We start from the raw sequence: 15,891 nt of genomic DNA on the forward strand, positions 1-15,891 counted from the left end.
TTCTAGGGAAATAAATCCCTAGGAACAATGAAGAAAAGTGGGGACAAAGAAAGATTAATTAGGAGGGACTACCTTATCAGATATCAAAATATCTTATTGAACCATGGAAATTAAAACAATGACACATCCTGGCACAGATAGATCTTGAGAAGAAAACAGAATGCTCAAACTAAACTTATACCTATTTAGTATATGAGAAGTAGCTTTTCAAAAAAAGTAGCTTTTTCAAAAAAACTTATACCTATTTAGTATATGAGAAGTAGCTTTTCAAATCAATAAGTGAGAGATTTAGTAAATGGTATCTCAAAAACTAAAAATGAGGATAAAAAAATGTTTATTTGAGGGGCGCCTGGGTGACTCAGTCGGTTGAGCATCCGACACTGGCTCAGGTCGTGATCTCACAGGTCGTAGGTTCAAGCACCGTGTCAGGCTCTGTGCTGATAGCTCAGAGCCTGGAGCCTGCTTTGGATTCTGTGTCTCCCCCTCTCTTTGCCCCTCCCATGCTTACAGTCTGTCTCTCTGTCTCTTTAAATAACGATTTTAAAAAATGTATTTTTAATAAAAAAATTAAAAAATTTTTTACTTGAGACAGAGAAAGAGAGGGGGAGGAGCAGAGAGAGAGGAAGAGAGAGAATAGCAAGCAGGCTCCACTCTCAGTACAGAGCCCCATACAGGGCTCCATCCCATGACAGTGAGACCATAACCTGAACCAAAATTAAGAGTTGGACACTTAACTGACTGAGACACCCAGGCACCCCACTATAAATGAGGAATAAGGATATAACCATAAATGTCATTAAAGAATTACAATAAAATATTTTATTTTTTATTCTTTTAAGCATTTTCTACACCCCAATGTGGGACTCTACAACCCCAAGATCAAGACTCACGTGCCCTACCAACTAAGCCAGCCAGGTGCCTCAAAGAACACATTTTAATAATTTTGGGATATATAAGGCCATTCTAAGTGTTAGTCAAACCCAGGAACCCATAAGGAAAAGATTGTTAAAAATGCCTATTTAACAATTTAACGTCTCAGTACATGGTAAACGATCACAAAGTTTAAAGACTACAAACAAAATAATAAAAGTATTTGTAAATCATAAAATGAAGTGTCTTTACATAAAATATTAAAAGTTTCTACAAATCCATATTAAAAAGATCAATATCCAATAGAAAAATAAGCAAAGAGGGGCACCTGGGTAGCTTAGTCAGTTAAGCGTTGACTCTTGGTTTCAGCTCAGGTCATGATCTCGTGTTTCATGGGGTCCAGCCCTGAATTGGGCTCTGCACTGACAGTGCGGGACCTGCTTGGGATTCTCTCTCTTTCCCTTTCTCTCTGCCCCTTCCCTGCTTGCGTGCTTTGTTTCTCTTTCTCTCAAAACAAATAAACTTAAAAAAAAGAAAAGAAAAAATAGAAAATGAAAAACAAGCAAAGAATTTGATTGACAATTCATGAAAAATAAGTCTCCAATAATCATATGAAAGGTACCTAATCTCATCAATAATGATAGGTAGGAAAGAGTTTAAAAGTTTGACCATTCAGGGCTCCTGGGTGGCTCAGTCAGTTAAGCTTCCGCCTTCGGCCTATGTCAGGATGTTGCTGTTGCCTAGTTTGAGCCCCGCATCAGGCTCTGTGCTGACAGCTCAGAGTCTGGAGCCTGTTTTAGATTCTGTCTCTCTGCCTCTCCCCCCACTCACACTCTCTCTCTCAAAAATAAACAAACATTTAACAACAACAACAAAAAAGTTTGATCATTCTCAGTTCTAGTGAGGAAATATGTTTGGGTAAAACCTATTTAAAAGACAATAGGTAATACCAATCAAAATTTAAAATACACATACTCTTTGACCCAGTGATTCTAGAAGATCAGATTACAGAAACAGAAGAGTGCCTGAAAATCTGTTCATCCCATCTTTTTGACAAAAGATCTAATTGTATATCAATAGGGTACTGGTTGGATAAATTGTAGAATGTCCATGTAATCCATATAACTTAACACAGAAAAAGAATAAATTAAATCTGTATGTACTGACATGGGAAAAGATGTCCAGAAGTCTACTGAGAATTGAACAAAGCAAGCTGAAGAACAGAACAGATAGTAAGATTCCACTTTGCCAAGAACAAGATGTGCTCAAAGGTTAAGGGTATCTATCACCTTCTCTAACTCTCAGTGCTAAATCACTCTTTATCCCCTTACCCTGAATTCTTTAGAGTATTTATGCTCTTTGGACATTGCCTTGGCTTATTGTTTGTAGAAAGCTCCATGTGTGCAAAGACTTTACCTGTCCAAGGCTCTATCCTCAGTTTTGAAAACATTTCAGGTGCTTCATAAATATTAATTGAAAAAAATGAACGAACACCCAGAAACGTGCATACATACACAGCTCAAAAAGTTATATGTTTCAAAGAATGTAGATTTAAGGGAATAAAATTTCCACGATCTGACACTAAATGCTAAAATAATTAATTTTAGTATCTTTTTCTACGGCGCCTGGGTGGCTCAGTCGGTTAAGCATTGGACTTTGGCTCAGATCACGATCACATCGTTTGGGGGTTGGAGTGAGGCATTAGGTTAGTTCTTTGCTGACACCTCAGAGCCTTGGAGCTTGCTTCAGATTCTGTGTCTCCCTCTCTCTCTGCCCCTCCCTGGCTTGTGCTCAGTCTCTCTGTCTCTCTCTCAAAAATAAATAAGTGTTAGAAAAAATTTAAATATATTAGTATCTTTTTCCAGTGGACAAAGTAGCTTTAGTTACATAATCTCATTTGGTCCTAATAAAATCCCTGTGAAAGAGTACAGATAGAATTAACATATATTTGCACTATAGTCGGTCTTTCAATTATGGTTCCAATGTTGCTCAAGTCATTACTTTTTGTTTTTTTTTAAGCCCATTCCTTTTATTTTGCTCTCCAGACTCGTTTCTGAACACTGCACACTTTTATTCATATATTTATGTGTGTGTATATAATATATATTATAATATATATTTCCCTTATTTGAGAATGTTTCTCCCGGCCTCTCCACGCAATATACCTGTACTCATTCTTCAAGGACCTGTTCATGCAAGACAACCGGCATCATCCTTCTTTCTTAAACTAGAGACCTACACAGGAAACAAGACACACATCTACCCACCTACTGCTTACCCCAAAGGCGGCCACAGAAGCCCGCGAGGCCGGACTGGCTCCGCCCACGCAGGCGGCCGCTGGGGGTTCGAAGGGCCCGCCCCTTCCGAGGAGCTTCCCAAAACCCAGCGCGGCAGTCCGCAGCCGCGCTAAGATGGCGACTCCCATGCATCGGCTCATAGCTCGGAGACAAGCGTAAGTGAGGGCCCGAGTAGGGCCGCGGGGCGGGCTGGGGGCGGGGAGAAACGCGTCAGCCGGTGAGTGAGCAGCGGCCGGGATGGCGGGCAGGTATCGGATCCTCAGTGTGGACAGGCGGAGGGTGGTCGTCTCTCTCACTTGTTGCTGCTCCGCGGGGGCTCGGCCCAGGCGATAAGTTGGGTGTCCACGGGCTAGTGATTGCGTGGAAGACGGCTGCGTAAGGTCCCCGGGGCGGGACCTAGGCTGCGAGGTGGGATAGGTGCTGTTCTGAAGAGAGCCTAGCGTTTGGTTTCCGCAAAGGGAATGCCCAGGAGTTGGGCACTAAGTGGTATGTGCCCCTTTGCCCACCCAGCCGCCCACCCCACGCGTGATCCGGGAAGCCTGAAGCCTTGATCCGACACCCTCCAGTCTCACCGACGTAAACCTTCAACTCCCTGTGAAGTCTCCAACCCAGCTGGCTTTTCCTGCCCTCTTCCTATCGCCTTCCCCAGGAACCCTGACTACAACGCCGATTTTTCTCCCCAAGTTATCTTCTCACTTTCTGCCATTCATTCTCTTCAGTAAATATTAATTTATTTTAATTAATATTTATTAAAATATTATGCCGCTCTCTGCCAGAATTTGGGTCTAAAGAAATGGAGGTGTTCAAGACCGGAAATACTGCTTTCAGGAAACTTATATTCCTTTGGTGAAAAGAGTGGAACAACTAAACATTTTAAGTAAATACAGTTGATGATAAGAGCTTTGAAGGAAATAAGAGGTGATGGAAAGAAAGGTCCAGTTTAGGTTGGTTGGACTGAAAAGGAATGCCTGCAGAGGTAGCATTTGAACTGAGATCAAAAGTGTGAGAAAAGAGGTGCTCATGGGGTGGCTCAGTCCTTTGAGCATCTTGACTCAAGATTTCAGCTCAGGTGGTGATCGAGGGTCAGGATTGAGCCCTCCTTGGGCTTCCCTCTAAAAGTGGAGCCTGCTTAAGATTCTCTCTCTCATCCCCTCCCTCTCTCTGTCTTAAAAAAAAAAAAAAATTAGAAAAGAGCCAGTCATGAGAGGATTTGGGGAAAGACCATCCAGATAGTGACAATTGCTTTGAGACAGGAAAGAACTTTAATTTTTAAGAACTAAAAGCTGGCCACTGTGGCCATTGAGTGAGAGTCAGTGGCACAAGAGGTTTGCTGTGAACGCATAATGCAGGAATCATCCCAGACACCCCTCTCTGGTAAAGCCTTTTTTCTCTTCTACCAACATGTACACCTGAACTGCCATTTTTTCTTTCTCTTGGCATTTCATGTTGTTACCATTTCCAAGTCCATAATTTATCACTCATAGTTAGCTTGCATATTTATCTGTTTCTTTTTACATTTCTGTTTTTTATTATTTTTTGTTGTTCTTCATGAATTCCACCTGTCACACCTGAGGAAGAGTTCCTTGAGCTTAAGGGTAAACACCTAGGGAGTCAAGGTAGTATGCCTCCTGGAGGAGAAGGCTTTGAAGTCCAACAATTCTGAAGTCAAGAATAGAGTGACTATAACACTCAATAGGTATGCTAAATTATGTCTACTATCAAACTCACAGATTTGATCTTTTGGGTGTTGGATTCACACTTGGATAGATCCACTCCGTTGGTCCCAAGATGGCTGCACTATCTAGGGTCCTTTATATCTGTCCAACTTCAAGTTGATGACATCTCATTGTCTAGATTGAATCATGTCTATGGGATTGCCATGCTCTGATTAGCAGATCTCATTCTTTTACCAGCACAATTGGATGGATCTTTATAAATCAATGATGAGCTAGATAGGTTAGGTAGTGAATGCTAGATTGGTAAAACCAACCAATATCGACTTATATGAAGTGAGACTTAATATCTAAAGAATATTGTCATTTCTTATTTAAGAAGTGTCAGAAAATTTAGTAAATGTTGTTTTTCTGTGGAACGCCTGTATTTGGTAAATGAGCTATACAGAAGTAAAAGACTTATCTTTAGGAGTTTCCAATCTTTTGGGGGAAGAAAATAAATGGTGTATGATAAAAAGCGGTCATGGTATAAAGACTAAGTCCTCAGGGAGTTGGAGAAGGAGACCTTTAGAAGTTAGGGAAGTCCAGTAGAGTTTAGGGAGTATTTGGGGGCAGAAAGCAGAAGAGGAACCATTATTTTTCATTTTATCTTCATCAAAAAGTTTTAATTTTGTTTATAAAGACCATATATTCCATAATAACAAATTTTAAAGTATTTTTAGTATTTAGTTAGGTGAAGTGAGAAAGTACTGTTGTCATTCTTTTTAAGAGTCTTTGAACTAATAGAGGAAAAATAATTCTTGTGGATGCTGAAGAGATGGTACTGGAATTCAGTGGAAAAGGTTAACAGAAAAAATGACCCCAGATAGTGCCCTGTTGATCCCAATTGAGAGGATATTAGTTGGACTAATAAAAAAAAAAAAAAAAAAAAAGCCTACCTTTGAACTTCCCATTCAGCAGAGTTAACTTTAAATCAATTGAAATGAAATTATTTTCACTTCGTAAATTGCAATTACATCTACTTATATGTAAGTAGATTTGTAGAATCTTGCACTATCTCAGATCATTTCTTCTGCTAAACCTTCCACTGAATTCCAGTACCATTTCTTCAGCATCTGTGAGAATTATGTAACTTTGGCTTGGGTAGGAAGGACATACCTCCTGAATCAACCTGTTACATTTTTCTATCTATCAAACAGTTTATGTTGAGCTGAAAGGAAAATAATATTGATGAAGCTAAACCCTGCTCCCTTCTAACTTTCTAGCTTTGGACCTAAACTGTGATTTTAGTCATGTAAAAACCCTAGATGTTATCCACTTGAATTGCTATCATGTCAAGCTTCCCTGTCTCGTACTTGTATTGATTTTCTGGACTTCAGTGTCAGACTTACTTTTACCCTTGTTAAATTTCATCTTGTTAAATTTCACATTGAGTTCTAGCCTATCAAGACCTTTTTAGATCCTGATTTGGTCATTCTTTGTATTATCTATCCCTCTTAGCTTTGTGTCAGCTATAGGTTTGATAAACATGCACATCTGTATTCTGTTCTCATCCAAGTCATTTATAAAATGTTGAACACATCAGGGGCACCTGGGTGGCTCAGTCAGCTAAGTGTCCGACTTCGGCTCAGGTCATGATCTCACTGCTTGTGAGTTCCAGCCCTGCTGTCAGGCTCTGCTCTGACAGCTCAGAGCCTGGAGCCCGCTTCGGATTCTGTGTCTTCCTCTCTGCCCTTCCCCTGCTCGTGCTCGCTCTCTATCTCAAAAATAAATAAACAGTTAAAAAAAGTGTTTTTTTAATGTTGAGCAAATTCAAACTAAAGACCAAGCCCTCAGGCCATTGCTAGATACTCCTCTATACATGTACCGTTTTAAACAGTACTCTTTTGTCCATAATGCTCAACTGATCTGTTTCCTAGATGTCTTATTGAAATACATATACCCAGAAACCAATAAGAGTATTAGTCTGTAATGATTTGATACTTTGTGATCTGAGCTTCTCTTTTTGAATGGATTTGATAAATCCAGCCAGAATTTTGCCTGGAATAGATGTCAAGTTCACTGGCATAGTTTGTGGAATCTACCTTTCTCTCCACTTTGAAAGTCAAAACACCATTTGCCTACTCTCAGACTTTCAGCACCATTCATGTATGCCAGGGTTTCTCACATTACCAGTAGCAGTACAGTCATGTCACCTGGAAAATCTCTGGTATGTTGGGGAGCAGTCACTTGGGCCATGTGACTTAAACACATTCAGATGGATAGAAGGGCCCTGTTACCCACCCCTACTATCTTGGGATTCAGTTCTACTCTTTTCATTCTACATATAATTGTGTTTGAGTTAAGAATGAAGAAAAATAAAAATAATCCTTCTTGTTCTCTTAGCCTATAACATGACATTGGTGACCAATTTGCCTAGCACCCAAAATAATGAGTCTATCCCTTCTTTTGGTTTTGTGTGCTTTATTCCACACCCTCCACGGCCCCCCACCCACCCTCCCCCCCAGTTCTTTGTGCTTTAGATGTAACTGAAACACAAAACTATTTTGATGTTCTTGACATTTTTCACTACTCTCAGCTTTTTTCGGTAGGATATTTATTTATTTGTATTAGGTTTAGATATTTCTCTTAGGCCTTTAGCACTCTTAGGTACTCATTAGTTATATGTTACTTAGAAAAATATCTTGTTTTTTTTTTATGATTTCACAAGCATTCCATGTTCATTGTAGGAAAGTTAGAGAATACAGATAAAGAAAAAATGTATTATAACCCTACCCCAAAGATAATAATTTTTACACTTTTTTTTTTTAAGTTTATTTATTTATTTTGAGAGAGACAAAGATAGTGTGAGTCGGGGAGGGGCAGAGAGAGAATGCCAAGTGGGCTTCGGGCTACCAGCTGCAGGGCCAGACACAGGGCTCGAACTCACAAAACTGAAATCATTACCTGAGTGAAACCAAGAGTTGGATGCTTAACCGACTGAGCCACCCAAGCACCCCAACCATTTTTTACATTTTAATGTATAACCTTTTAGGTCATTTTTTAACATTATAAATGTTAAAACACTACTGGCCTCGTAGTGTTCTTTATGGATAAACAATAACTTTTTGGCCATTTCCATTGCTGTTGGATAGTTAACTCTTTTTTTTTTCTTGAGAATATTTGACACACAATGTTACTTTAGTTTCATGGGTACAACATAGTGATTATAGTGATTCCACAAGTTTATACATTATGCTGTGCTCACCTCAAATGTAACTACCATCTGTCAAGTTTATCTTATAAACCATATTATACTTCCCATAATAAATATACAACTAAATTTTTGCATATATGTATCCATTATTCTGGATTAACTGGTAAGAACATTTTTTTAAGTGTATTTATTTATTTGGAGGGGGACCAGAGAGAGGAGAGAGAGAATCCCAAGCAGACTCTGTACTATCAGCACATGGGGCTCAATCTCACAAATTGTGAGAATATGACCTGAACCAAAGTCAAGAGTTGGAATGCTAACCGCTGAGCCACCCAGGTGTCCCAGTATGGGTATTTTTTAAAAGTCAGGTTTACTCAAAACACATGAACATATGGGAAGGTGGGGGGAAGAGAAGAGAGGGAAACAAACCACAAGAGACTCCTAATGACAAGAGAACAAACTGAGGGTTGATGGAGGGGAGGTGGATGGGGGATGGGCTACATGAGTGATGGGTATTATGGGAGGTACTTGTGGTGAGCACTGGGTGTTGTATGTAAGTGATGAGTCACTGAATTTTACTCCTGAAGCCAATATTGCATTGTATGTTAACCAGCTAAAATAAAATTAAAAGTCAGGTTTACTGAGGTTTAACTTACATTTAGTGAGGGGCACCTGGGTGGCTTATTTAGTCAAGAGTCTAGCTCTTGGTTTGGCTCAGGTTGTGATCTCATGGTTCATGGGATCAAGCCACACATTGGTCTCTGCGCTGACACTGTAAGGCCTGCTTGGGATTCTTTCTCCCTTTCTCTACCCCTACCCTGCTAGCATGTACACATTTCTCTCTCTCTTTCTCAAAATAAATAAAATTAAATTTAGTGAAATTCATCCTTTATATTTTTTTAAGATTATTTATTTTAGAGAGAGTGCATGAGCAGGAGGGAGGGTCCGAGGGAGAGAGAGGGGATCTTTAATTTTTTTTAAGTTTATTTATTTTGAGAGAGAGACACACACACACAGAGTGAACAAGGGATGGGTATAGAGAGGGAGAGAGAGAGAGAAAATCCTAGTCAGGCTCTGCACTGTCAATGCAGAGCCCGACTCGGGGCCCAAACACACAAACTATGAGACCATGACCTGAGCCGAAATCGAGACTTGGACACTTATTAATCGACTGAGCCACCTAGGTGCCCCAAGAGAGAGAATCTTAATCTCCCACAACTGTGAGATCATGACCTGAGCCAAAAATTGAGTCGGACACTCAACCAACCAAGCTACCCAGATGCACCTAGATATTTTTATTTTTAAGTAATCAATACACCCATTGTAGGACTCAAACTTATAATTCTGAGATCAGGAGTCACATGCTCTACCAATTCAGCCAGCCAGGAGCCCCCAAAATTCATCCTTTTTAATGTACAGTTCTGTGAGTTCTGACAGATAACTATAGTTTTGGAAGCACCACCAAAATCAAGATATAGAAAAATTTCATCATGAAAAATTTCTTCATGACCCCTTGTAACTAAGCACTTATCAGCCTCTGGAAACCACTGATATCGCTGTAATTTTATCTTCTCCATAATGTTGTGTGCAAATAGAATCAGTCTGTAGCCTTTGAGTCCATCATCTTTCACTTGGTTAATTCCTTTGAGATCCACTAAAGTTCTTGCACATATTAATATTGCATTCTTTTTTTTTTTTCTTTTTTATTTATTTTTGAAAGAGAGAGGGAGAAACAAGGGTAGGGGGAGAACAAGTGCATTAGGGGTGGGGGGGGGGGTGCAGGGAGCGGTGGCAGGGACAGAGAACCCAAAGCGGGCTCTGTGCTGATAGCAGAGAGCCCAATGTGGGGTTCGAACCCACGAACCATGAGATCGGGACCTGAGCCAAAGTAATATGCTTAACCAACTGAGTCACCCAGGTGCCCCTCTTTTTTTAATTATTGCCAATATATCCCATTGTATGGATATACAAGTTTGTTTATCCATTTGCCAGTTTAAGGACATTTTGATTGTTTCCAGTTTGGTGTTCCTTTTGAATACAACTGCTATAAAGGTTCATGTAGTCTTTTCTGTAAACTTAAGTTTTCCTTTTTCTTTCATAAATAGCCTAAGAGTGGATTGCTTGACCATATAGTAACAGTAATTTTACGGGAAATCTTATTAGAAATTGGCAAACTTTTCAAAAGTTCATATTTTTGCACATTGCATTCCAATTGTTCTGTACCAATTGTTGAAAAGACATTTTTCTCTACTTGATTTTTTTTTTTAAGTTTTTAAAATTTATTTATTTTGAGAGAGACAAAGACAGTGTGAGTGGGGGAGGGGCAGAAAAAGAGGGAGAGAGAGAACCCCAAACCGGCTCTACGCTGCCAATGCAGATCCCAGCATGGGGCTTAATTCTACAAAGCTGTGAGATCATGACCTGAGCCAAAACCAAGACTTGGACATTTCAACCAACTGAGCCACCCAGGTACCCCCTCCACTGAATTTCGTTTATACCTTTGTCAAAAAAAACCGCTGCCCATGTATGTGTATGGATTGTATTCTGTTTCATTGATGTATTTGATTTTGTAAACACCACCCTGTGGTGATAACTGTAGCTTTATAATAAGTCTTGAAATCAGGTAGTGTTAGTCCTCTAATTTTGTTCTTTTTCAGTCATTGCAACTATTGTAGATTCTTTGCATTTTTGTATGCATTTTAGGATCAGGTTATCAATTTACATAAAAGAAACTGCTGAGATTTCAGTTGGAATTGTACTGAATCTATAGATCAGCTTTTGAAGAATGGATACCTTAACTGTTTTGAGTTTTCTTATGCATTAATCTGTGTGTGTATGTGTGTGTATTCATCTTTTTTAGGCCTTTAACTTTGCTCACCGATGTTTTATAGTTCACTGTAGAGGTGTTGGACTTTTCATCAGATTTATCTCTATGTATTGTAATAATATTTTTTTTTAATTTCAATTTTCCAATTGTTTCTTGCTAGTATATAGAAATACAGTTGACTTTTAGGGGCACCTGGGTGGCTGAGTCAGTTAAGTGTCCGACACTTGGTTTCTGCTTGGGTCATGATCTCATGGTTTGTGGGTTTGGGCCCTCAGTTGGGCTCTGCACTGACAGTGTGGAGCCTGCTTGGGATTCTCTCTCTCTCCATTTCTCTCTGCCCCTCCTATACCCTCTCTAAAAATAAATAAATAAACAAAAAAAAAAAAGAAAAGAAAGGAAATACAATTGACTTTTGTATATTGACCTTGTATCCTGTGACCTTGCTAAACCCATATATTCTTGTAGCTCTGTTTTAGATTCTTAGGGATTTTTTTAGGTAGATAATGACCATTTATACTATCTTTTTTGGGTTTTTTTGGTATGTACATTTTTAATATTTTCTTGTAGTTACCAAATGGCCCTTCAGAAAGTCTGTGCAACTTAGATTCTTACCAGCAGTTAAGAATGTATATCTTGGGGGTATCAGGGTGGCTTAGTTGGTTAAGTGTCTGTTGATTTCAGCTCAGGTTATGATCTCACAGTTCTCTGAATTTGAGCCCTGCATTGGGCTCTACACTGACAGTGCAGAGCTTGTTTAGAATTCCCTCCTCCCTTTCTCTCTGCCCTTCCCCTACTTGTACTCTCTCTGTCCTTCTCAAAATAAATAAATAAACTTTAAAAAATGAACGTATATCTTACCATATGTGGAGTGCCCATTCTCTACCTCTGCCAACAATCGGTCAATATAGCAGGCATGTCCTACTATTTTAGGTATCAAAGAAGGTCATTTCATATAAAAAAAAAAAAAAACCTGTATAATTAGAACACTTATTTGGGCTTTAGCTTAGGATATAGAAATGGAATATTTTTTGAATAGAGTATTCACATGGGTAGAAATAAATGCTAATGTCGTTTACTTTAAAATTAAAGGTCTGCCTCATTCAGCATTCTGTGGAGATCAGTATTTTTAGGGGTGGTTAATTAATGGTTAGAACATGTCAATCATAGATGGGCCTTAGATATTTGTGAATGTTCTATTTATAACAACAGAAAACTACACATTGCTGGTGGATAATATTTTTAATAGCTGAGATCTTAAGTTATAAGTTTATTAATTTGGGGAAAATAAACTCTGAGTTGGAGAATACTTTATTTTCTTGATTCTGAGAGGTTTCCTCACACTATCAATCATATTTTCATTGTTAGGAAATACTGTGAAAGGCTTTGAAATGGATTTCAAAAAAGGATTACTAGATGTCATGTCTAATCCACTCTTACTGGTTGTGTGACTCTGTGAGAGCCTATCCATCATTGTCTTTGAGCTATTTTATAACTTTGTAAGTTGTAGAAAACTGATAGGAAAGATTCTTACCCATACATATATGTTATGATTGATTCTTGCAATGTGACTGTTGACTAGTTTTTAACTGTCTGTAAATTCATTTCAGCATTCTTTTTTTTTTTTTTTCTAATGTTTATTTATTTTTGAGAGAGGGCACATGCACTTGAGAGCTGGGGAGGGGCAGAGAGAGGGAGACAGGATCTGAAGCCAGGTTTTGTGCTGGCAGCAGAGGGCTCAATACGAAGCTCAAACCCACCAATGGTGAGATCTCAACCTGAGCCTAAGTCAGACTCTTCACCAGCTGAGCCACCTATGAACCCCCATTTCAGCATTCATGATCGAATTCTCTTTTGAACCAGTTACACCATCTTACTAGTTCCTTTATTTTTTTTAATATATGCATTTTTAATGTTTATTTTTGAGAGAGAGAGACGGAGACATTGCGAGCGGGGAAGGGGGAGAGAGGGAGACATAAAATCCCAAAGCAGGCTTCAGGATCCGAACGGTTAGCCCAGAGCCCAACGTGAGGCTCCAACCCACAAAGTGTGAGATGATGATGACCTGAACCGAAGTCAGATGCTCAACCAATTGAGCTGCCCAGGCACCCTGTTACTAGTTCCTTTATTTATCATTAAACCTTTGACGTGTGTTTGTTTTGTATGTATTTGTTTTTTTGCTTGTTTTCAAGAGTTTATTCACAGGCTGTTTGTATGTATTTGTAGGAGAGTCATGATTATACACTTAAAAAAAATTTTTTTTAATGTTTATTTTTGAGAGAGAGAGAGAGAGAGAGATAGAGTGTGAGTAGGGGAGGAGCAGAGCGAGAGGGAGACAGAATCTGAAGCAGGCTCCAGGCTCTGTCAGCACAGAGCCCGATGCAGGGCTCAAACTCACAAACCATGAGATCATGACCTGAGCCAAAGTTGGGCGTTTAACAGACTGAGCCACCCAGGCACCTGATACACTTTTGTTTTCTTAATGTTTATTTATGTTTGAGAAAGAGTGCATGAGAGCTGGGGAGGCGCAGAGAGGGGGGAGGACAGAGGATCTGAAGTGGTTTTTGTGCTGATAGCAGGGAGCCTGATATGGGGCTTGAACCCAAGAACCATAAGATCATGACCTGAGCCAAAGTCAGACACTCAACGTACTGATCTAGGTATGCCCACGATTTTACACTATTTACAAATTGTCTTTAATGTTTCTGAATATATTATTATTGGGGTGCACTTTACAATTATTTATGTTATGTGTTAAATGTGTTAATGGTTCTTTTTGCCTCAAAAGCTAATATTAAGTCCATAGAATGTTTTATGGTTGATGATTTTAAAAGTTTGCTATGACATTACATGTTCAGATAAAGTCTGAAATTATCATCATGGCTCTGGAGGTTGCTTGCTGAAACTTAAGAACTATTACTAATCAAAAAGCTGGGTCTTTTTTATTATCTTTTAATACTATATCTACTGAAATAGTCTTAGTTCTTTAATTGTAACATTAGTCTTCAGATTAGGATTAAATTTTGGACAGATGCTAAAACTAAATTATCGTCAAGATTACAGAACCTGGTCCACAATGCAGGAATTAACTAATGAAAAGCCCACTATAAGCAATATATGTCCTCTTAAACACTTAACTATTTCAGTAATCGTTTTTAAAAACATGTACTGAGCACCAATTATGTGTTCTCCAGAGATAAAATAGGTGACTGCTCTAGGTCAAAATTAAGAACCCAGCATCTCATCATGCAACCATGTTATGAGAAAATTTGAAGTGCCATGTATCATTAATCCAGATACAATATATAGATTGGCAATAATAACTCCCAATTAATTGTGTGTTACTTTATACCAGATGCCTTACTGCTTGCTGTGTATACATCCTAGTCTATAGAGTGGGGATAGTTCTTTCAAACTCACTGAGTTGTTATGGAGAATAGATGTGATTATTCATAACTGATACTTAGCTAAATTCCTGGCACATGATAAATATAAGCCCTGGTTATGGTGTCATCTAATTCTCACAATAACATAGTAAAAGTGGGTATTATTGCATTTTTTAGAAGAGGAATCTAAGATTCCAAAATCAGTTTGCTAAAGAGCATACAGCTATGTAGTGAAAGAGCCAAGATTAAAAAAAAATGTTTTAATGTTTATTTTTAAGAGAGAGACAGAGTGCAAGTGAGGGAGGGACAGAGGAGGGGGAGACACTGAATCCGAAACAGGCTCCAGGCTCTAAAGCTGTTAGCACAGAGCCTGACATGGAGCTCTAACCCACAAACCATGAGATCATGCCGTGAGCTGAAGTTGGACATTTAACTAACCAAGCCACCCAGGCACCCCAAAAGCCAAGATTTTCTAAAACCTTTGTTGTGAAATAAAGCACATGTACAAAAAAGTTCAAACGATATAACTATGCCACTTAATAAATTATTATAAAGGAACATTCTACTTGATTACCGATGTGGAAATGTTTGGGTTTGGAGTGAATGGTCAAGAAAGAATTCTTGAGGGGTGCCTGGGTGGCTCAGTTGGTTAAGCGTCTGACTTTGGCTCAGGTCATGAGCTCGTGGTTCATGAGTTCAAGCCCTGCTTAGGGCTCTGTACTGACAGCTCGGAGCCTGGAGCCTGCTTTGGATTCTGTCCTCCCCCGCTCTCACTCTGTCTCTCTCAAAAATAAATAAAGATTTTAAAAATTCTTTTTTTTTAAATAAAAAAATAAAGTAAAATTAATTAAAATTAAATAAAAATTTTAAAAAAAGAATTCTTGAGACATCTTCACTGCAAAAAGGTGGTTTTATTAAAGAACCTGTGGCAGAAAGAGCTACACTGGGCTTGTGACAGGTGACTGCTTTTAAACTTTCAAGTTGCAAGAGTGTTAGGGACAGCATAAGTCTCCAAGGAATTTTGAAAACAAGGTTTCCAGGACCCTGAGGGTGCTAGCTGTTATTAGGAAGAGGTCATTTATTACTGTTTAGTAAACCCTCAGTCATGAGACCCTTCAGAAGATGTATATCAGTAGGCCGTATGCTTGAAGGGTAATTGCTGACATATATCTTGGGGAGTAGAGATAAAGGAATTTCCTAAGGAATTTCTTACATGTTTAAAGTAGAATCACAGGATCCTGAGGGATTGGAATAATGTTAAGCTAAGATTGCCTTTTGCCCTTAGTAAAGTGTCAACATCAAGGCAGCTGAGCTACCCCAGGAAGGTCACTGTTCCTGCTTGAAGGACTTGTCAATGGGTTGTAAGTAGTAAGGAAATTTAATTTTTTTCTTTTGCCTTCGTTTCCCATATCAGTTATCACCCAGATCAGGTAATAAAATTGCCAGTCTCCCAAAAGCCATTAAGGCCTTCCCACTCATGACCTTCTTCCTCCTTCCCAAACGTAATCTGTCACCTAACATTTATGGTAATATTTTCCTTGCTTCTCCTTGTGCTTTTACCATCTAACTATGCACTGGAGTTTAATTTTGCCTGTGTCTGAATTTTGTACAGAATCAGACAATTTGGATTCTTTTGAATAATCTG

General features: G+C 38.9%; 1 protein-coding gene across 1 annotated transcript in view; it reads left to right on the forward strand.

Moving 5' to 3' along the window:
• Nucleotides 1–3,214: 3,214 nt before the first annotated feature.
• ZCCHC10 (zinc finger CCHC-type containing 10) overlaps nt 3,215–15,891 on the forward strand; it is a 29,018-nt gene continuing 16,341 nt past the window's right edge. The window contains exon 1 of the mRNA XM_019422010.2: nt 3,215–3,322. Within this exon, the coding sequence (XP_019277555.1) occupies nt 3,282–3,322 (41 nt within the window). The 5' untranslated portion in view covers nt 3,215–3,281. The remainder of the gene's footprint in view (nt 3,323–15,891) is intronic.

The sequence above is a fragment of the Panthera pardus genome, unplaced genomic scaffold (assembly GCF_024362965.1).
Source record: "Panthera pardus isolate Hobbes unplaced genomic scaffold, ASM2436296v1 HiC_scaffold_2, whole genome shotgun sequence".
In the NCBI taxonomy this organism is placed as follows: domain Eukaryota; kingdom Metazoa; phylum Chordata; class Mammalia; order Carnivora; family Felidae; genus Panthera; species Panthera pardus.